The sequence below is a fragment of the Amaranthus tricolor genome, chromosome 5, assembly GCF_026212465.1.
Source record: "Amaranthus tricolor cultivar Red isolate AtriRed21 chromosome 5, ASM2621246v1, whole genome shotgun sequence".
Lineage (NCBI taxonomy): Eukaryota > Viridiplantae > Streptophyta > Magnoliopsida > Caryophyllales > Amaranthaceae > Amaranthus > Amaranthus tricolor.
The window spans coordinates 24,022,493-24,045,062 of NC_080051.1; the positions used below are offsets into that span (position 1 = coordinate 24,022,493).

General features: G+C 36.6%; 1 protein-coding gene across 1 annotated transcript; it reads right to left on the reverse strand.

Annotated features, from left to right (window-relative positions):
• Nucleotides 1–669: 669 nt before the first annotated feature.
• On the reverse strand, nucleotides 670–13,280 carry LOC130812533 (pre-mRNA-processing factor 39-1). The gene is made up of 14 exons (XM_057678039.1): nucleotides 13,042–13,280; nucleotides 11,871–12,347; nucleotides 11,234–11,337; nucleotides 10,452–10,681; nucleotides 9,691–9,858; nucleotides 8,315–8,684; nucleotides 7,667–7,810; nucleotides 4,003–4,155; nucleotides 3,808–3,924; nucleotides 3,206–3,286; nucleotides 2,903–3,052; nucleotides 1,452–1,745; nucleotides 1,264–1,371; nucleotides 670–1,104 (listed from the first exon to the last, which is right to left on the reverse strand). Exons 2-14 carry the CDS (start codon nucleotides 12,313–12,315, stop codon nucleotides 994–996), a joined length of 2,475 nt encoding a protein of 824 aa, XP_057534022.1. The 5' UTR covers nucleotides 12,316–12,347; nucleotides 13,042–13,280; the 3' UTR covers nucleotides 670–993.
• Between the last annotated feature and the right edge of the window lie 9,290 nt (nucleotides 13,281–22,570).

Genomic DNA, 22,570 nt, shown 5'->3' on the forward strand with positions numbered 1-22,570 from the left:
CAGTGGCCTAGTGTTCATAGCTACAGTTGCAGGAAGTTATTGGTGGTTACTCTGCCAATTACCAAATCTTTGTTCAATAAATTATCTTCAAAAAGAATCAATATGGAGGATTTTTAGTTGATCATATGACAAATTTACATTTTCTTGGTTGGCTTTGTTCAATTTATATATTGTTAATTTAAGATAACTCTATAATTGTATGACTATGCTAGCAAATATACTCTCATTTGATGGAGTACACCTATTACCAATTGTAAGATATAATTACATCGGGTTTTTAAGCAGTCCACTCTTTTTTGCGTAAAATACAATTTCATCATATTTTTAAGCAGTCAACTCCTCTTTGCAAAGACCTTGTAGTGTTACACTGTACAGGTTTAATAACAAATTTATCACTTGGTGATGAACAAGTGATAAAATTTCTGTCAATCAAAACTAGTAGGAATAACAGTCCGGAAAAATTATGAGTTTCGTACCACATACATCCCAGTTGGGCGGATATAATATGAATCTAATAGGTAATGGATGAATGTCCATAAGAACTCAAATTCATGCAAGCACGAAGTAACTGCATCATCAGTTACAAATTGCAGTGCCAATATGAGAAAATTGGGACAAAAAAATCAAATTGTGACACCTTCATAAGTTAGATATGCTGCAACCAACTCGAGCAACAAAACTAATTCAGCAAATATAGCCACTAGATAGAAAAGAAACAATACAAGCAGTACCCACACAAAGTTTGTCTAGTACTTTTCACTAGCCTAATCATCCTAGCCTACAAAATCACTAAGAATAAAAAAAACTAGCACATGTTCTTTTCGTCTTTCTACAATGCTGCGACATAATCGTATCTCCCAAAAAAAGGAACAATGTATCCATCAGCACAGGCAGTGCAACCACTGAGGTACCTCTCACTGCCAAACATGCTGAAAACGGTAGGAAGAAAATGCATCCAGCAATACAGCTCATGAGAGAATACACCTGACAGTTTCAATAGTAACTTCCGTAATATGCTTGAGGAACAGCACCAGGTTGTGTTTGTACTGGAGTTGCCACTGCAGGCACTGCGGTTACCGGTGCCACATATGCCTGTTGAGCCGGCTAAGAAAACAAGTACAATAGTTTAGATATGTTTGCCACAAACGGAAAGTTTCTCGATTTAAATAGACATACAAATGTGCATAATTTAACAATTTCAACAAAATGAGTATTTCACATGAAGTGACATATCACAGTTTTCCAAATGCAATATGATGGTACCTGTGCTGGGTATGTCGAAGGGTAAGCACCATAAGCAGCCGTTTGAGCTGCAGACACAGACACGGGTTGAGGAGCATAACCGCTTCCGTAATATCCAGTATATGCAGGCTAACACAAAGTTATAAAGATATATCAGAATGATGCATTAAAGACTAAAAGAGTAATTTTTTTGTCAGCTAGTGGCAAACCTGTTGGGCATAGGCAGGGTTATATTGCTGCCCTGCAGTCTGAGCAGTTTGTGGCCAAGGTTGTGCCTGTGGTCCATAACCTGATGCCCATTGATTTTGAGCAGTAGGATATGCTGATGGGGTTGTTGAGGAAACACCAGAGTAAGATTTTGAAAGTTTTGCCTTGTCAGAAGTTAAAAAATCATCAGCATTACGCTTTCTTGATTCTGACGATCTCCTATGGCGTAAAAACAGCCGGGCATGTCGATATTTAGCCTTCTTTAAGTATTGTACATCACCAAACAGACCCAGAAACTGCAGATTAAAAAAAAACAGCATCACGACAATGTAAGCTCTTCACGGATATTTGCACACTTCAATGGTAAAAAATAGAGTGCACTATGGAACATGAAATTCAACTAAAGATAAATTTAGGTAGGGTAGAATCGTAGGTCATTCAAATGAATATAAAGTCAACCCCTATCACATTAGAAAGCCCTAACAAAATGTTGACATCCTTATCCAATGAAACGGCCCAAAACATGGTTTTTTACACCTTTAAAAATTGGGAAATCAATTCTTTTTTTTTGGGAAAACCTTTGCAACGCAACCGGTGTGACACGTTGTGTCCTTGTTTTTAGTTAACTAGGAAATCCTTCACTAGCAGAAACAATATCCCAATACAAATATGATACATCTTCAGTTAGGACCTATGTTACTCGGACTCTTCAATTTGCTTCACGTACCCGTGTACGATCCTTGTTGCTCGGACATTGGTATGACACTTAGACACTTCATTTTAGGCATAAAATTGAATATTTAGACGTATCCAATACTTGGACACGCAACAATATCCAACAAAATACCCGAGTCTAAGTAACATAAATTAAGACCATGAATATGGTTTGCACTGGTGGATACCCAACAAAAAGTTATGCGGAATTGTGGTTAAAATTAACTCGGTATATTAGTCCAAGTGCACTGTAATTTCCTAATACAGCAACAAAAATTATCCACCATGAATTAGTGCCTCGCATAATAGTGTCAATAAAGGACTTCTATTGGAGACATAAGGTCAAATGCTTCCTCTCAGAAAAATTGAGCATAAATAATCAATTTCCCTTCAAATTACCATCAGCTTACTCATCTCAAAGAATCTCTACAGCACTTGTTTTATAGTTTATAAGACAATTTTCGTAAAGGAGGTAGGCTACAAGCTATCTGCAGTAACTATAGTTTTCCCTCTTCTGGAAGAAGAGCATGACCTAACTAGCGCACTTCATCTCCCACCCACCACAGATGAGTCATGCCTTTCGACAGATTACTTTCAAGGCATAAAAAGAGGAATTCCATGTGGGGGACAAAGCAGCGCATGCAAACCCACTAATCCCATTTTAACAACAGAATTTCTCATAACAGAGACAAAATAATCATTTTCACACCTTTCATGTCACCAAATAAAAAGTACTTACCTCCAAATATATGCTTGATAATTCTTCTCTTTCAAGTATACTCGCAGCATCAGAACTCTCAGGTGTTGGAGTGAGGTACTTTTCAACCAAGGAGTCTATATAATCTATTCTCTTTGGGGGTGACTGGATTGATTCTAGATATAATAATGCCTGTATGATAGAAACTGTTTAGAGCAACACAAAATAATTTCTCAGGGACCTTTGATTCTACGACCAGGAAAGTTCCTGAAATTCAGTTTCCTTTTCTTTATCTATTCCTGTTTCTCATATAAGTTCTCAGGGGTGAGTGACGGACTTAATTACCTCGAGAAGGGGCTTAGACATTTGAACATGATCAAGTGCTCCAACTAGAATATCTCGAGCTTTTTCTGCATTACCATAAACCTAACCAAAAAATTGAAGCAAGGTAGAAACAACATCAGATCATTACATACAATGATACAAGAAACTTGCACAAAACTTTAAACGAGCCAGAAAGTCTTAGCAGTGATCGAGTAAATATAGGGGATATATTTTACAAAGATTAAAGTTCAAACTAAAACAAGCCACAATTAAAGAGTTTCCATAGCGCAAGTGCAGAAATTTAAATAGTGCTACTGGCTTCTTATCATCATGTCTAAATGCTTGTTAGAAAGAGAAGATGAGTGAGAGAATCAACTTCTCATTCAGATCTTCCTTCGTTAATGCCTTACGCCCTTATGAAGAAGAGCTAACATTTATTGAAGTGCATGATGGACTCTGGCACAAGCCTTCTTTGGAGAAGACAACATCATTACTAGGGCAAGATGTTAACACATTAACCAGTCTCTTGCCTTACCAGTTACCCCACATCAAACTAAATAACTAGCTACGTAGCATTAATGCCAACATAAAATACAGAAAGTTATAAGACAGAAGCAACCTACCAGGTAAACAAATCGAGAATACTGAGCAAAAAGCATGGGTAAGGTTTGTGAATGTTCTTTTCCTTTCTCAATGGCAATAGCTTGTTCATATAACAAGAAAGCATCTTCCATTTTTCCCTGAAATTGGATGGAAGCATAAGTTAGAAAGAATGTGGTTCCACTTGTTAGTTAAAACACCATACAAGAGAGTCTTACCAGCCTACGTTCCATATTTGCATGCTCAATGATGGCCTCCAAAAGCCCAGGAGAAATCTCAGTGTGCAGAAGTTGATAGGCGGCATGAGCTCCAGGAATATCACCGCGCTGCTCTTTAAAGTGAGCAGCAAAAAGGTGAATCTCAGGTTGCCTCTGCACGTGTAAAAGTAAAATAATGAACAAAATCATCAAAAATGTAACATCCTTGTAAATGAGTATAGATAATCAAAGTTCAAAAACCAAAATCAAAAAGTGTAAGCTGTGAGGTCTCAAACACCATATTAAATATAGTACTGGACAGAAACTGGATTGAGAAAAGAAGCTACTATAGAAAAGATAATGAAACCAAGTAAGCCGAATACTCCCAAGTAGAGGATTACAATGGGCCGGGCCGGGCGGGTCAATTCAAAATTTAAATGGGCCGGGCTAGGGCGGATCAACTCAAAATTTAAACCAAGTTATCATATAAAAATATTATAAAAAAAAGTGGTAAAATTTTTTTCGCAACCAATTCCTAAAATTATCCAACCCTGCCCGACCCTTTACACTAAGGCCCACTAATGATCCGACCCGTTATTGACCTGACCCATCAAAATGTGACCCGACCCTTAACCCGTTGGGTTCCCAAGTCACCATTCACTCTGCTACTGTCCTTAGTTTTGTAAGGTGTGAGGCACACTAACGCACTACGGTTCCACAGAGCCTAAGCTTTAGGTGCTAGGTGAAGGTGCTAACTTTTGAGTATGAGGGACCCAAAACCCAAGAAAAAGTGCAATAAAAAAAATCCAAAAAAAAAAAAACTCTTGAGAACACCCAGAAGAGAAGAGAATATATACCCAGTAGGTGCCCACATCAAATAGGCTAATATGGGGCTAAGACCAAAAGAAGGCGATCGACTTAGGCGTTATAAAGCACTCAAAGGCATTCGCCATAAGGATTTACCTCGTGAAACCCTATCAAGTCGTCCAAGTCATTGCTCACCCAAGGCACTAGCCTTAGGCACCCTTAAGCGAGCTTCTCAAAACTAAGTTAATGTCAATCAAAATACATCACTACATTTGTAATGCAAATTAAGCTTCCCATTTTCCCTACAATTCCCAACTGTTGCATAGCTAGTACTAATACACTGACAAAGAGCTATAGGCCTACAACAAACACCAAACATCTTAGACAGCTCTTGATATCACTAGCTCATGCAGAATATAGTCATGCCCTAATTTCATATACAATAATAGAAACTGCATGTCTGCATTTATACGCCAATTATGTACCACATGACTACCAACCTCAAAATCTATACGCCAGATAAATGTTTTTCGAAGAAAAATATTTGTCAAAATGTCAGTGTTTTAGAAAATTAAAGCAACGGATATGAAATTTAATATTACAAGAATAACCACCAAAAAGCAGGACCTGATACCGAAACCAATAATATGGACACTTCAAGTCTGCCCACTAACTCCCAAAAGGACACTTCCTTATTATTCAATTAATCCAAAGCTAATCAATTATTACAAGGGTGGCTCTATATATAGCCTAAGCCTCAAGAGACAATTACAGAATAAATAATCTAGCTAACAAAACATAAGACTAATTAAATGAAAAACGTCGATAATGCCCTTAGATCCATTGATCCAATTCATCACATTACCGACCGCCTGATGTTCCACCTTGCCCTCAAGGTGGATAAAAATTAGCTTGGCCTTCCACTGTTAGCAATGAGAACCAGGATAAATGGTCAAGAAAAAATTTTCCGAAACTAGTTGACTTGAGTAGGTTATAAGAAAATTCAGTTGGGAAAGAATTCATAAAAATTGGTGTGTGAATTTGAGAAATAAAGGAGTCAAGACTTAAAAATTGAGTGGAAATATTTTGAATGAAAATTTTCCCATTTGTAAAAGGTGGGCTTAAAATGTTTTGGACCTCCCTCCAATTAAATTTCAGAAACGTAACAACCCAGTTCATTCTAGAATCGCTAATGTCATCAATAACCCAGCTGACATCATCCTCATGTTCAAAAATTGAAGGTACTACTCCTGTTCCCAGCTCTTTCATTTTCCATTCTCTCTCCTTAAAGCCAAACAACCCTAAGAAAACAACTCTTTCACAGAAACTCTCTTCCCTCACCATCTTCTTCATGCCGGCTACTACTCCGAACGGCGCCCAGAATTTTCTGGCCAGCTGCAGCAATTTTCCGGCGACCTCTTGCACCGCCCAAGAGCCGCTTTCTACACCCCCATTTTTCTCCTCTGTGCTCGATTTTGTCTTCTCTTTCATACCGGCCATTCGCCAGTCTTTTCCGGCGATAATACCCAATTCATCGGTCAACCAACATGGTCCGTTGCCCTAATATTTGTCTCTGCCTTCTTCCAGACCATTACCTTTGACATCCTGTAATTTTTCAGCAACCTCTGAGTCCAAGACAAGTTGCTTTGGCATTTCCTGTATTGTAAGTGAATAATCTATTTTCACCTCCTGCTTCCTTGGGTCTTCGTCAACTTTTCCATTGCCGGCCAACCGCCCTAATTTTCCGGCGGTATTTTTTTTCATTTCCTTTGTTCTCTCGCTGGCGTATTGCCATGGGTTTCTGTCGACCACCTCAAATCGCCGTCTCTTTCCTGGTCCTCCTCCAGACTGCAACTCAAATGTGCTACCTTTCTTTTCTTTTTCTTTATTTTTGTCTCCATGACTTCTTTTTTCATTTTATTTTTTCTCACATACTTTCTGATTTTCTTTCTGTTTCTAGCATTTTCTTGATGCTTCTTTTCCATGGTCTCTTCTTGTTTTTTTATTCCTTCTTTTTTCCTCCAGATCTTTCCTTTTGTCTTTCTTTCTTGATTTCCTCTTGTTTTGTTGTGTTGAAATCCAATTTCTTCCTCTTTATTTGCACACTTCTTTTTCTGTCTTTTTCCACCACTCGACTCTTCGATGTCTCTTCCTCATCTGTAAGTTGAACCTTACATTTACGCAGTTCTCTAACCTCCTTCCTTTTATCTTCAACCTTCATACTCTCTTCATGGACATCTTCCTTTCTTTCTTTATGAAATACAAATGCCATTAACTCATCTTTCCTTTCTTGATGTAGGATGAGAAGTGAATAACCATCATGACTACATTCATGTTTCGGATCAAAACGTTCATCACAAATCTCAAAAATTCCTTTCCAAACTTCTCATAAATTTCTTTGGTGGATGTGGGTTTGAATGATTGAATTAAACCATTTTGGACAGCCCTTTGAAGCATGTCTGAAGGAGAAATTTCGGGCCCTAAACCCTCAAGAAACCCATCAAGATCATCTTGATTATTTTATGGACTTTTGCCATCATCGGTGATTTTCCGGTCACCGGAATCGTACCGCTATGATACCATTGTAACAGATCAGCCGGGCCCATTACCGAAATCGATAGTATGGACACTTCGAGTCTGCTCACTAACTCCCAAAAGGACACTTCCTTATTATTCAATTAATCCAAAGCTAATCAATTATTACAAGGGTAGCTCTATATAGCCTAAGCCCCAAGAGACAATTACAAAATAACGACTAATCTAGCTAACAAAACATAAGACTAATTAAATGTAAAATGTCGAAAATGCCCTTAGACCCATTGACCCAATTCAATCAGAGCAACACATGAACTATACATATATAAATGAAATTAAATACCTTTACAAAGACTTGGGTAGCACGAGCAAGTGCATTGTCTGCAAGATCGTTGCTTCCACTAGCTTCCATACAGAAAATGTATCTTATCCAAAACTCGGGATAGTTAGCACATGCCACGAGGCATCTTTCATATAACTTGAAGATCTGACTTGCAAAAGAGCAACAAATCAATCATTGCAACATGCATAAAATAACCAAAATACAAGCAATAGATAAAAAAGAAGAATCAAGAGAATTGCACATAAGGAGTACTCCATTGGCGGAAATAAGGAGGCCCCTCAAATATCAAAGGAGGGACCCTCCATGCCTGACAGATACATGGTTAGGATAAGAAGATACCTGCATTCATAACATTGGAACTTTTTAAAAAACACAACATTTTATTAGCAACACATCATGAACCCAGAACATTGACTCACAACGAGGGTTTGAAGTACTTATCCTTATAGAAACCATATCGAATGCCCATGCTTTAGTCTCAGTACAATTTCCCGTTTTAATAGTTGCTTCATCCAACGATTTAGCCAAAAATGATGCATACGGTGCAGCAGATATAACTTAACTGTAAGTCAATATATAACAAGGAGCGCAACTAAAGATCTAGTAAATTAAGAATTTAAATATGATCACACGAATCAACCCAGGTACCTTGTTGAAGTCCCCTTCTCTTTCAATAAAATCCAGGTAGTTGTGCCAATTTTCTAGTTCTGCATCATTCAAGGGCCGCACATGGAAGTATGGCCTTCGGATAGCCGTTTCAAAACCAATGATCTTAGAATCAAACTCCTTAGATTTCTTATATATCTCTTCTCTAACTGCAATATACTTCTCCAACTCTTCCGCTGCTGTTAAGCCAGCACTCACAGTTTTAGAAGATTCTTCTAACGCATCAGGATAAACCTCATTTTCAGATCCTTGAACATCAGATTCTGCGTTGGAAATAGCTGCGGTAGCTGCTGCTGCTTCTTCAGCAGTTCTAAGCTCTGCCAGAGGTCGACTGCTAGCTAACTCCTTGAAACTGCAAAATAGCATAGTGTAAAACCTTGATTAATAAAGAGCTTCAATATATAAATTGCCCTGAATGCCATCAGAATAACTTCTCTGGCAACAATCTATGATGACTAGACCTGTCAAATCAGTTGGTCAGGCTTGAGCCTACGGGTCATATATTTATTTATTAAGATATTATTCTAATCATTTTAGAATTGTTTTAAAAAAAATTGTCAAGTAGTTTTGTTCGTTAAAATTCAAAATTAGTTTTTTTTATTACATTAGGCTAAAAACAATTTTAAAGTCATAGTTGTAATAGTAAATTATAATAGGAAAACATTGATGTAGATCTCATAATTTTACCAAATTTTTGGAAAATGGGCCTAGTCAGTGGATTGGGTGGTTGGGTCAAAATTTGAAAGATGTTCGATGTAAGATGACCGTATCATCAAAAACATTAAACATTCACACGAGTGGTACACGATAATGACAAGACAATGACAGGCAATTCGTGAATCCTACGCTACGCTGAAGAGTATAAGTCCAAGGTCAACCAGAAACACTAGAGGGTACACATACCAGCAAGCACCGTATCCTAAGCTTGTTTTCTTATACAACAAAAAATATCTGCGAAATGACCAGTAATGTTTCTTGGAAACTAATCTTCATATGGAAGAGCATAATCATAATAGGAACTGTTACACTCATTGCTCCAGAGAAGATTAAAGATGAATAGTAAGCTAGGCAGCAGAAAATTTGAAGAATAATAGAAAAGAATTGCCATAAACCACTCTAATGAGGCAACAATACCTCAACATCTCTACATTACACAATTACAGGGTCTCCATGACTGAAAAGCCGACAGCAAGAGCCATTTTGGGATCATTCGCACAACCCCGCCCCAGCGCAATTGTTCTCCCGACAAATGAAAAAATAAGAGAAAACAAAAGACAAGCAAAATTGACAAGCATGTTATCGATTCAACCTGTTTAACATGTCATTAGTACCAGACAATGGGTTCAAATGTAACTCACCTTGTAAAATAGCGATCCAATTGTTGATTTGGATTCTCCAATATCCTGGTATATATCATGGCAAGACGTTCCCATTGCTGCTGTGTATATTCATATTCTATATACTTATCCCAAAGGGGGTAAGAGAGATAATCTGTTCCAACATATGCCAATGCTCGCTCAAACAACCTGAAACAAAAGGAGAGCATGATGGGCTGATGGCCATATCACAATTAAAAATCAACATGATTCTTACTATAGATCTTTTATTTGACAAACAGGCCCAATGTCTTGGACGATAAGGAAAACACTTAAGACCACATGAAACTTCTAAAGAGCTCAAATATGCTGCATTTACCTTCCTGGAATACGAAAACTACTTCTCTGATATGGAGGCCATCTTATCTTAGCCCCTTAAGGCACGAGCTCTTCCCAGCAGCATTTTGAAAATTTGATACTTCTCAAATTGTCAAAGTTAACAGAACAATTAATAATAAACTATGTGGTTCATGAAGGTGGTGTATTTGGGAGAAAGTATTTGTGAAGGAGAACCAAGGCCATTAGAAAACAAGTCAAACGAAAAAAAATACTTCTATGAGTTTGCAAGTCAGAATAACAAGATTCTGATGAAATTCCCCAAAACCTCTTTCACCATACACGAGAGAATTGCTATCGCAGCCACACCAAAGTTGGGTTACAGAGCAGAATAGTCCATATCCACAATCAGAAATACCAGCATTCAAGAAGTCCTATGCAATAACACCAACATTAACAAAAATTACCTTCTTACAGTTTCAGGATCTCCATATGTGGTGATTGTAAACCCACAATAGTGCAACCAAATATCCACAGAATATGTGACCCCTTGAACTGCTCGTTCATACACATCCACAACTTTATTAATATCTCCAAAACGAGCTTCGTGATCTGCATATTTCTTCCAATAACCATAACACAATGGGAACTCCGCAAGAAAAGAATCGTAAACTTTGCGAATTTTTAAGATATTATCCTGCAAGTTGACACCTTAAGTCAAAATCAAATCGGGGAATCACATCCTATAAATATATAGAAGGAAGCAATCACTATTAAAGAGTCTAAACTCAAAACTTGGATAACATGTAATCATACAGTTTCCACTTGCTCCTCAACAAGCTTCTCTTAGACTAGCATCAATTAGACATTTTCTAAAAATCAACCCATCTAGCGATCCCGTATCAGAAATCCTTATAAATGCACATTGCTGAAGCCTAAAACAGAAGAATGAACAAAGATACCTAAGATAATGTTACAGCCTTACAGGTGACAGTCATTCCATAAGCCTTTAATCACAGCACACCCTCTTCTCTTCAAAGAAAGATGTGCATTTGACAAATTACCCTGCTCTAAAAAAGTATTGATTCCTAGTCCATCTTAAGTTTTAGACTTATGCCACTAACCAGTCAGTTGTTTGCTTGCAGCTTTAACTGAGAACACTACATAATAAATAAGTTAAGATAGAAAAAACATCAAGAAAAACGACAAACCCTGAAGAATTTAAACAGAAAAGTGTCATATAAGATACCTGTGCCACCCTTTCTGTTTCTTCAAGCAATGAGGTCCATGCATTGAAATCTAAAGAATTGGTTTTCACGATGTTCCATAGACGTTCTTCTTCAGCTGATAAAGCTAGAGCAAAACACAAAATGAGCACATTAGACAATTACAAAGAGAAAAGGCAAAATTTTAAAAAAGGACAACTAAAAATCAGTGTTTGGAGTAAAGTCCCAAAAGGCAAGACACTATTACAGCCGCAGCATATACCAAGGTTTTAAATGCTGTATAACGCCTTCTCATACAATTATAATGTTATTTTTAGACACTATACAGTCATAAATAGTAATGTTGATTTGAAGTACATCAAGAACCACCGGACACCACCAGATAGCTGGCAAAGAAGGGAAAATAAGATTTACTACAAGATAATAAACCTATTTTAATAATGAAGTGATGCAAAAAGGGTAGGTGGCCTTCCAAACAATGGACGCCAACATAACAGAGCTAACATCTACAATGCATTACTATAATAGATCAATAGCTACTAGTTGTCATCATGATGCTTCTAAATTCATAAAATTTTCTCTTTTAAATCGGTTTTGGCAATTTTATCATTTGAGACAGGTCCTACACGAGATAACTGTACACATGAGTTGAAATAGAACCTGCACCATCCTCAAGCTGTTGATCAGATATTGCTGCATGCACCTCATGGGAACTAGTAACGTTTCCATTTACCAGAGTAGCAACCATCCCATTTGCACTTGCATCATACATAGCTGTCTGGTTCACTTCCATCGATGTGCTTTCATCTGCTGCAGAAGTCTGGTTATTACCATCTTCCCCAATAGACGGCCTTGATTCCTCACCAGAAGTAGCAGAAACAGCTAGAGCAGTGGAAGTTGGATCAATGTGAGACATTCCAGTATCTATATGAGTGCTTGCATGGACTGCATCAGTTGAATCTTCAGCAGGCACAGCACTTGTTTGAATTGCGGAATTATCAGGAGCTACTGAGTTGGCATCCGCATAATCACTGGATTGATAACTATGGGGCATATCGCCAATAACAGTAGATGCCTGAGCAACAACAGTTTCGCTGTCCCCCATGTTTAAAGTTGGTTATGCTGCAGCAAGTTACGCTGCAAGAACATCGCAATAATCTTTTATAAACAAAAATGCAGAAACTAGAAGCTCACTAACCAATGCGTACATGTCAAACATTTTAAACCAAATCAAACTTTTAGATTCTTATATAATCACCTAAACTGATTTGGCCAAAGATAATTCCATTAGATAACAACAGAATCTCACACATTATGAAAGATATTGCCCAGGGGCGGAACCAGAAAAATGAACCAGAGATGTCGACAATTTTAAAAAAAATACATTCAAGTGCGTTAAAAAATTACATTGATATCGTACAGTAGGTGAAAATTTTCGGATCTTGAAATTAGTAGTGCCAAAAGACGATCCAAAAGTTAATTTTTTGAAATACCTATCCATTTGAACCGTAAATACCATCATTTATTACGAATTCATTATTGAACTATCAAACTAAATAACTAATTAATCAAAATTATACAACCTTTAAACTATTTAACTAATTAATCATAATTGTCAATTGTTAAATTGGTAATAAGGTAAACAAATAAAAAAAAGAAACCCTAATTTTTTTAAGCCCTAATTTTACCCAAGAACTAATAAGAAAATTAAAAGCCCTAATTTATCTAAATAGATAAACATGTAAAAACCCTAATTTTTAAACAAATAGATAAACTCATAAACATAAAGATTAAAGATAAACAAATAGAAATAGATGATTTATTTATTTACCTAAGAAGAGAAACTGAGAAAGAGAAGGGCTGGGCTGCTGCGGCCGAGCGGCGCCGGTGAGGGTTTTGGAAAAATCTGCCGACTGCGGCCTGCCTGACTTAGAGACTACCGACTAAAGTACAGAGTAATACTGTACTGGGAGGACTGTGGGAGGAACAGAGAAAGGGTTTTTTTTTCTTGAAAATGAGAAGGGAGGGGAGGCAATGTCGTGAAAATGGAGAATTAGAAATTAAGGAAAAAGGAATTCTTAATTGGAATTGAGAGTAAATCAACAAAAAAAAAAAAAAAAAAAAAAAAAAAAAAAGGAGTTTGTAGTTGTAATCTTCAGGTTAAAAGTTTTTTTTGTTTGCCAACTTATATCATTATATTTTTTTTCGTTAAAATTTAACTATTAATATCAATTGACATTATTGACTCTACACTTATCCATCCCTTGATATTGCCCAAATTGCATAGGCAAGCTATTATTTCTACAATCTTAAATCACAAGCATTCCCACAAGTATCCAAATTAATATACAAAGGCTCACAAGTCCAATAAGTGGTTAAGTTTGTATACTTGTATGCCACATATTGCCCAAAATATAACTCACACCAAATGAGGAAATGATTAAAGCTCGTCAAAATATACAAAATACGATTAAATGATTGTAATACTACCTTCTACTCAATTTATTAGTTTCATTTAGTTTTCGCACTTGTTGAGGCAATATTTTAACATTTAATACCTCTAATTATTCTTAATTAAAAATTATAAAAAATTAATATTAATAATCTTTATATTGAAACGAATTAAACAAGATCTTACATGACTATATTTTAACTTATAGGCTAAGAAAAATACAAATTAAAAATAATAAATAAATAGTAAAAATAAATAAATGAGACTAATTGGTAGAATATAAGGGAGTAGCAAAAAATAATTGCAATTTTCTACCTTCCCTCAACTAATAAAGTACACAAAGTTGCAAGAATTATAACATATTCCTTCCGTCAACCATCTCCCACTCACTAAAATTGGGGTGCTCTAAAATCAATTTTAAATTTTATTTAATATTTTAAATAACATGAATTTCATATTAAAATAACATTTTTTACATTTTGTCACATTTCTAAAGCCTCCTATTAAATGTAGTTTACGTTATGTTCCTCTTTCAATGACGGAACCAAAAAAAAGTGTTGTCAACATTTAAAATAAGAGAAAAAAGTACACTCAAAAATGTAGAGATTGAATCAAAAAATACCCACAATCAGTAGTATCTAAATATACGATATAATTAGTTTTGAGCAAAAATTAATCAACAGGACTTTGAAAAAAATAAAACCTTTGAGCAAATCAATACAATATAAACTCTAAACATGATAAAACCTCTGATCAAATCAATCTAATATGAAGTAATGGAATAATCAATCATCCATCACAATCGAAATCCTGTTATCTATAAGAGAATCGATAATATATCAAACAATCTTACATTTAACATTTAATCAAAGAAAACAAATTGAAACAAACAAATCAAGAAAGTTTAGGAAACAAATTACACAAATGGCAAGCAACTAATGAGTTTGTAAGAATGACTCGGGTTGCCTTTCTCATTAATGATAATGTCTATATATACAAGATTGTCAATATACTTTAGGAAACTAAATATTGTCCTAATATTCTACAAAATCATAAAGATTCTACATAATCACAAAGAAATCAAAGAGATTTTATGCTAAGATATTCTAATATTCTAATACACCCCCGCAGTCAAATCGGGCGGTTTGGAGACACTGAGACTGGAACGAAAGTCATCAAATAACACTTGAGGAAGGCCTTTGGTGAAAATGTCAGCGATCTGATAACGAGATGGAACATGAAGCACCCGAACATTTCCACGTTTAACTTTTTCTCGAACAAAGTGAATGTCGATCTCAATATGCTTAGTGCGCTGATGATGAACCGGATTACCAGCCAAATAAACGGCACTAATATTGTCGCAATAGACGAGGGTAGCTGTGGTAATAGGACAGTGCAGCTCAAGAAGTAAATTACGAATCCAACAAGTTTCAGAAACAACATTAGCAACACCACGATATTCAGCCTCAGCACTGGATTTGGAAACAGTAGGTTGTCGTTTAGCTGACCAAGAAATTAAGTTATCACCTAGAAAAACACAGTAACCAGAAGTTGAGCGGCGAGTGTCAGGACAACCACCTCAATCAGCATCAGTATAGGACAAAAGAGTGGAAATATTAGAACGATGCAACTGCATTCCATAGGAAAGAGTACCCTTGACATAGCGAAGGATGCGATGAATAGCAGCCATATGTTCAATGCGTGGATCATGCATATAGAGGCAAACTTGCTGAACAGCATATGAAATATCTGGGCGAGTGAAAGTAAGATACTGTAGAGCACCAGCTAGGCTACGATACAAGGTAGGATCGTCACAAGGAGAACCAGCATTAGCACAAAGTTTGCCGGAGGTAGCAACAGGAGTAGCAACAGAATTACATTGGGACATGCCAGCCTTTTCAAGAATTTCAGAGGCATACCTTTGTTGAGAGAGAAAGAGGCCCGTAGAAGTGCGAGTAACAGCAATACCCAAGAAATAATTAAGGGGACCCAAATCCTTCATGGCAAATTCAGAGCTAAGTTTGGACATAATGGACTCACGAAGTGAATCTGAGGAAGCGGTGAGAATAATATCGTCCACATATAATAGCAGATAAGCAATATCAGATCCATGACGATAAACAAACAGGGAATTATCAGAAATGCTGTTAGAAAAGCCAATAGTAGTTGCAAAAGTAGCAAATCGGTGATACCATGCACGAGGAGCCTGTTTGAGACCATAAAGGGACTTACGAAGAAGACAAACATGATCAGGACGAGTGAGATCACGAAAACCCAGAGGCTGATGCATGTAAACAGTTTCAGTTAAGTGACCATGTAAAAAAGCATTCTTAACATCAAGCTGATGAATAGACCAAGACCTGGAAAGAGCAATACTTAAAACAATGCGAATAGAAGCAGGTTTCACAACCGGACTAAAAGTCTCATCACAATCAATGCCTTCTCTTTGAAATTTATCATCACCAACAAGACGCGCTTTATAGCGCTCAAAAGAGCCATCGGACTTGGTCTTGACACGAAACACCCACAATGACTGAATAATATTAGCATTAGGAGGACGTGGTACCAAATCCCAAGTATGATTCTCAATTAAAGCATCAAATTATTCTTTCATAGCTAACTTCCAGTTTGGGTCACGAAGGGCATGAAGGGGAGATTTGGGTAAAGGTGAAAAAGAAACGGATAAGGCTTGAGAGTAGTATTTGGGAATGGGTTTAAAAATACCATGTTTACTCCGCGTAGTGATACCGGGGGGTGAGGTAGGAGAAGATGGGTGGATTGGGCTGTGGGAGGCAGGCCCAATAGAGGAGGAGGAAGGAAGAGGGAGGTGGACTGGGCTGCGTGAGGCAGGCCCAGTTGAAAGTGGGGAAGAAGGAGTAGGCGAGCTGGGAGCTGCTGGATTCTGTTGGGCTGACGAGTTGGGGGTGGCTGGGTTCTGTTGGGCTGAACAATTTGAAGGCCCAATAGGGGAAATGAGGGGTACGGAGGCTGGAGAGGGAGAAAGGTGTGCTGGGTCAGATATAAGAGGCCCAGTAGTAGTAGGTTGACAAAGGGAGGAGGAACTAAGAGTTGGGCTTAGAGAGGGAGTAGGCCCAGAAGATGATGTATGGGCTGTTTGGAACAAATGAAGGGGAATATTAGCATCTAAAAATTGGTAGTTTGGGAAAGGTGAGGAAGGGGATTGAGCAAAAGGAAAAGTGGCCTCATCAAAGAGAACATGTCGAGATATAATGATTTTACGGGATGAGAGATCATAGCACTTGTAACCTCTATGAGAAGATGGATATCCTAAAAATACACATGGAGCGGAGCGTGGTTGTAACTTGTGGATAGTGGAAGAGGGAAAAAGAGGAAAACATAAACACCCAAAAACCCGTAAATGAGTATATGTAGGAGCTTTACAATATAGCACATGAGTGGGAGTGAGATTACCAAGAATTTTAGATGGAAGGATATTGAGGAGATAGGTGGTCGTGTTTAAGGCGTGAGGCCAAAAAGACAGGGGAAGTGAAGCATGACATAAAAGAGTGCGAATGATGTTATTGATGGAGCGAATTTTGCGTTCGGATTTGCCATTTTGAGATGATGTGTAAGGACAAGAAAAACGAAGTGAAATGTCGCGACTAGTACAAAATTGACGAAACATATGATTGTCAAATTCACCCCGTTATCGCATTGGAAAGATTTTATATTATGCTCAAATTGGGTGTAAATAAAGGTATGAAAATGGACAAACACATCATAAACTTGAGATTTGCGACATAAAGGAAAAGTCCACAAAAAATTAGTATAATTATCAAGAAAAAGAACATAATATTTATATCCCAATGGGCTAGAAATAGGAGATGTCCATAAATCACTATGAATAATATCAAAAGCTTTAGAACTCATAGTCATAGAATTAACAAAAGGTAATTGAATGTTTTTCCCTAAAGGACAAGAATGACAAAAAAAAATGAGGATTTTTATTACATTTGATTGAACTAGAGGAATACAAGAAATTTAAAATCGCATTGCCCGGATGTCCTAAACAGGAATGCCAAATACTAGAGGAAAAAGCGGAAAAGGCCGATGATGTGGAGGATGAAAGAGTAGCTCCATGTGCGGATGGAAAAGGATAAAGATCACTCGTGCTATTAGATCTCAGGACGATGCTCCCCGTGGCCAAATCCTTCACATAAAAGCCAAAAGGATCAAATTCAACGGAAACCATATTATCATGAGTGAATTTTCGAACGGAAATGAGATTTTTAATAAGTTTAGGTGCATGTAAGACATTTTTGAGGGAAAGGGATTTTTTTGAAGTAGGAAAAGAAATATGCCCGTGACCAAGAACTGGAATGAAATGACCATTACCGACAACAATAGCATTATTGAATTGATGCTTTAAAGGAAAATAAGGAAGAAGTACCTTGAGAACGAGTCATGTGGGATGTGGCACCGGTATCCATATAAAATTGCTCATCCGGAGTCGATAAAGAGAGAGTGTTCATGGCATGATCGATGTCCGTAGGAATATAATTTGAAAAAGTATTAGTCCCGGTGTAATAGCTTTGTGCCGGACGTGGACCAAGAACACCATCAGAATGTCCATTGTTTGAAAAATGAGGAGCCCAAGATGTAGTAGGAAAGGGGGCAGCAGGCTGGGCCCAAGTATTTCTGGCCCAAGAAGGTCTCCCATAATAAGAAGGAGAAGGAGAAGGAGAAGAACTTGGGCCATGAGGATTGCTGTTGGGCCGAGAGGAAGGAAACATAGTAGGCCTGGTAGGAGGCTGCTGCCAGCGCCCATACCCACTGGTGGAGCCATGGTGGCTGCCACGGTGGGGCCGGCCACCACGACGAGAGTGGCGGTGACCACCATGGTGGTGGGAAGGACCGCGGTTGTTAAAAGAAGCGGAATTTTCAGAAAAAGTACCTTTATTTGAAGCAAGAAGAGCCGAATCTTGAGCGGGAAAAGTATGCTTATGATTAGAACGTTCTTCCAATTCCAACATAGAACGAAGAGTATCAAAGGAGGGAATAGGATTCATATGTTGAACCAAAGACCGAAAAGTTTTGTATTCCGAAGTTAACCCATGAAGAACTTGAAGAGCCAATCGATTGTCGGTGATGGAAGTGCCAAGATTATTAAGAGAAGTAGCAATACTTTCAATTTCATTGCAATAAGATTTTACATCGGAAAAAGTGGATAAAGAAAGGTCATTAAATTGAGATTCAAGATGAAGGATTCGGGATGTCTTATTATTTTGGAAATTGTTCTCAATACGAGTCCAAGCATCAAAAGCACAATCATCGGGACGTACTATAGTTTGAAGAAGAGAGGGATTAATAGAGCCATAAATCCATGTTCGAACAATGTCATCAAGACGTTGCCAATCGGAATCTTTAGGAAATAACACTTTAGAAGAGTCATCGGGAAGAATATGAGATTCCACAAGGTGAGCACGACAATGAAGCTTGAATAAAGTGACCCAAGTATGAAAATTAGAACCATCTTCATTAAGTTGAATGGGAATACTTGTTTTAATGTTAGTAATCAAAGTAGCGGGATGAATTTTGGTGGGAGAGGCCATGAAGAAGAAAGGTGAAAGAAAAGAAGGAAGAAGAGAAAGACAAGGAGAAAGAAAAAGGAGTCGGGATCAAAAAACCGAAGCTTCTGATACCATGTAAGAATGACTCGGGTTGCCTTTCTCATTAATGATAATGTCTATATATACAAGATTGTCAATATACTTTAGGAAACTAAATATTGTCCTAATATTCTACAAAATCATAAAGATTCTACATAATCACAAAGAAATCAAAGAGATTTTATGCTAAGATATTCTAATATTCTAATAGAGTTAGGGTAGCAACGGAGGAAATCTCAAGCACACGGTAGAAATCTCAGTGGAGGCCGAGGACTAATCTCTAAGAGAAATTGAAAACAATTAATTAATGTCAATCAAGTGAAAAAAATGGTATACTGGAAATTTCAGGCGAGAACGGAGGACTAATCTCTATAAAAGATGTCATGTTCAAGTTTTGAACTTGAATCCTCCTACTTAGTATATTAGCAACTTTACCAACTGATCTACCATCTTCACTTGGTTTATTCTACTAAGTTTTTATATAAATTTAAGTGCTTTTAGTGACCAACCCAAATATCCCCTTGGTTCCTCTTTTGGTGCATTTACCACAAAAAGAACAAGTAATGTGATACTCCAAATTTAGCTTAAAAAAATAATCGATAGATTACTCATATTAACCATTTTATTTTCATGGGAGCCTATTTACTGAGAACTCCACAGTTAAGCGTGCTTGGTGAGGAGTAAATCTTAGGATGATTTACCTTATGGGAAGTTTTCCTAGGTGCACACGAATGAGACTAAAGTGCGTTGGAAAGACTTGTGTTGGTCTATGGGCTAGTCTACAGTCTCCATGGGTAGTCACCGGCGGTCCGAAGGGCCGGGGTGTTACAAATGGTATCAGAGCAATCATGCGATTGTGGCTGATTGTGTGTTTAGTACACCTAGCGAGGGAAAAGATTTTGAACCTATGGTCCAACAAAGACGTTGTATTCCTAAGTGGGGGTGAGTGTGATACCCCATTTTTAACTTTAAAAAATTATGATTAACTACTCATATTAACAAGGTGCATAATCTTACGATGGGTGACCTCCTGGAAAGTTTTTCTACATGCGCATGAGTGAGGCCAAAGTATGCTGGAAAGGCTTATGTTGGTCTGTGAGGCTAGTCACCTGAGGTCCGAGGGGCCGAGGAGTTACAGATAGTGGCTGAAAAGACTTGTGTTAGTCAGTGTGGCTAGTCTACAGTCTCCATGAGTAGTTATCGACGGTCAGAGGGATCATTAGTGGAATCTAACGTTTCATATTTTCTTGCAGGATCTAGCAGGTCTAAAGATGCAACATAATTTGTGTTTTCATTGTTCAAACTTCAAGCTATAACAAATAATAATCAATAAAAAAGAAAAAGTAAGTCAATTAACGATGAAACAGCATGTGAGGCGAAAAAAAGGGGCTCTCTAGCGAAAAAAATTCGAGTGAGATCAAAGAAGATGAGGCGAATCGAAATGAGAAAAACGAAAAGAAGGGCTCTCTAGCGAAAAAAATTCTAGAGTGAATTCAGAGAAGATGGAGCGAATCGAAATGAGAAAAGAAAAAAAAAGAGAAGAAAGGAGGAGAACATACCTGAATGGAGGCAACAGTTCAGCGGAGAAACAGAAATTACGATAAACAAATAGAGATGGGACAGCATGTCAAAATTTAAAGTCTTTTAAAACATGACAAATTAGAAACATAAACATAATGATTATTTTGTTAAAAACAAAAAAGGGAAACAACAAACCTAACGAAAGGTAGAGAGATCGTGAAAAATACGAAACGAGTGAATAAGTGTCTTATCTAATTTTTTGTAACAGCCATTGTTTCTTGTAGTATTTTCGTGATTTTGTTTGAAATTTAACCATAAACACACCGCGACGAAATTAGGATAAATCCTAACCGAACTCATCTAAACCTTGTTCCTGTTTTATCGTATCATAAGTACACATTTAACAAGATTTATAATTAAATAGTCTCTATCACAGTAAATAAATAAAAGATTACTACTATAATATGAGTTATTTTTAGTTAAAAAGGTTATTTTTCACAAATTTTCCAAAATAAAATGAATAAGTAATTTTCCAAAATCTTCAAGTACTCGGTTTGCAAAACTACGATGTGAGATCTCAAATTTTTAATAAAATTTTGATGTCATTGCAAAAATAAAAAATATATCAATTTTTTAAAAATATTTTCTTAAATTTATTGAAATTTGAATTTAAAATCAACAAGTTTTTAAAAAAATTGAAAAATAACTATGCGACTAGTCTCATATAACGTATGATTTGATATTTTTCTATTTTTAAGAAATTTATCAAAAAATAATTGACTAATTTATATATAACACGTGTGAAAAGTCAAATGGTTGCATTCTCGCATGTTTTTGACCATTGCCTCATTGGTACTCTGATGAAACCTAATACAGTAGAAGTTTAAGACCATTTAGGTATTTGAAATTAGTTTAAAAACTTTGTTAGTTTTAAGTAAGAATATGTTTCACCTCACGTTGTCAAAGAACTATTTAAGTTTTTACAAATTCTTTATCAACATCGTCTTCACAGTGAGACGACTTAATTTAGGATTGACCAATTCGAATTAAAAAAAAAAAATAAAAAAAAACAAAAGAACAGTTTTCATACAAAAAGGCAACATTCTGTTTCATAACCTGAAAATCGAATACCATTGATTTGTTTCATTATTCATCAGCTTTTGCTTCTGCATTAAATCATCAATTTGTTTTCATCATTTGCATTTATAATCTTCAACTCGGTATAGGAGTTCATTGTCAATCTCTTAAGATTCTTCCTGGTCTCCCGTTGATTTGTTCTTCGTGGCTTCCGCATTTCAACAATTGTAATGGAGATCGAACTGTTGTCAAGAAAACTGATAAAGAGCAAGTTACTAATTTTTTACTTTTCTTTTGTTTATTTTAATTCATGATTTTTTTCTATTCATGTATTTTTTTCCTGGGTTACTAATTATAATGTGAATTTTTTTTTTTTTTTTTTTTTTTTTTTGGATGATTGGTTTGCTATCCATTTATGTCTATTTTGAGCTGTTGAAGTTTTTTCTATAATAATGAATACTTGTGAGCGGTAAGTAATCACTTTTATTTTAGGGCTATAAGTTATCATTTTAAGGTAATAATTGAATCCTTTTAACTCCTCACTTACAACCTTAAAAAAGATACTTTTAAACAGTAGGTGATCACCTTAACAATGTAAGTCAACACTTTGAGGTTATAAGTCATCACTTTAAGGCAATAAGTAATCACTTTAAAATCATCGTATAAAAATATTAAAATGA

What these genes read in the sequence shown, in the direction of transcription:
- LOC130812533 (XM_057678039.1), bottom strand. Translation starts at nt 12,315, where the DNA reads ATGGGGGACAGCGAAACTGTTGTTGCTCAGGCATCTACTGTTATTGGC. An exon ending in ATTCTCGATTTGTTTACCTG is followed by an intron (nt 3,287 to 3,807) that starts GTAGGTTGCTTC and finishes TTTTTTGGTTAG; the next exon opens with GTTTATGGTAATGCAGAAAA. An exon ending in CTTCGACATACCCAGCACAG is followed by an intron (nt 1,105 to 1,263) that starts GTACCATCATAT and finishes TTGTTTTCTTAG; the next exon opens with CCGGCTCAACAGGCATATGT.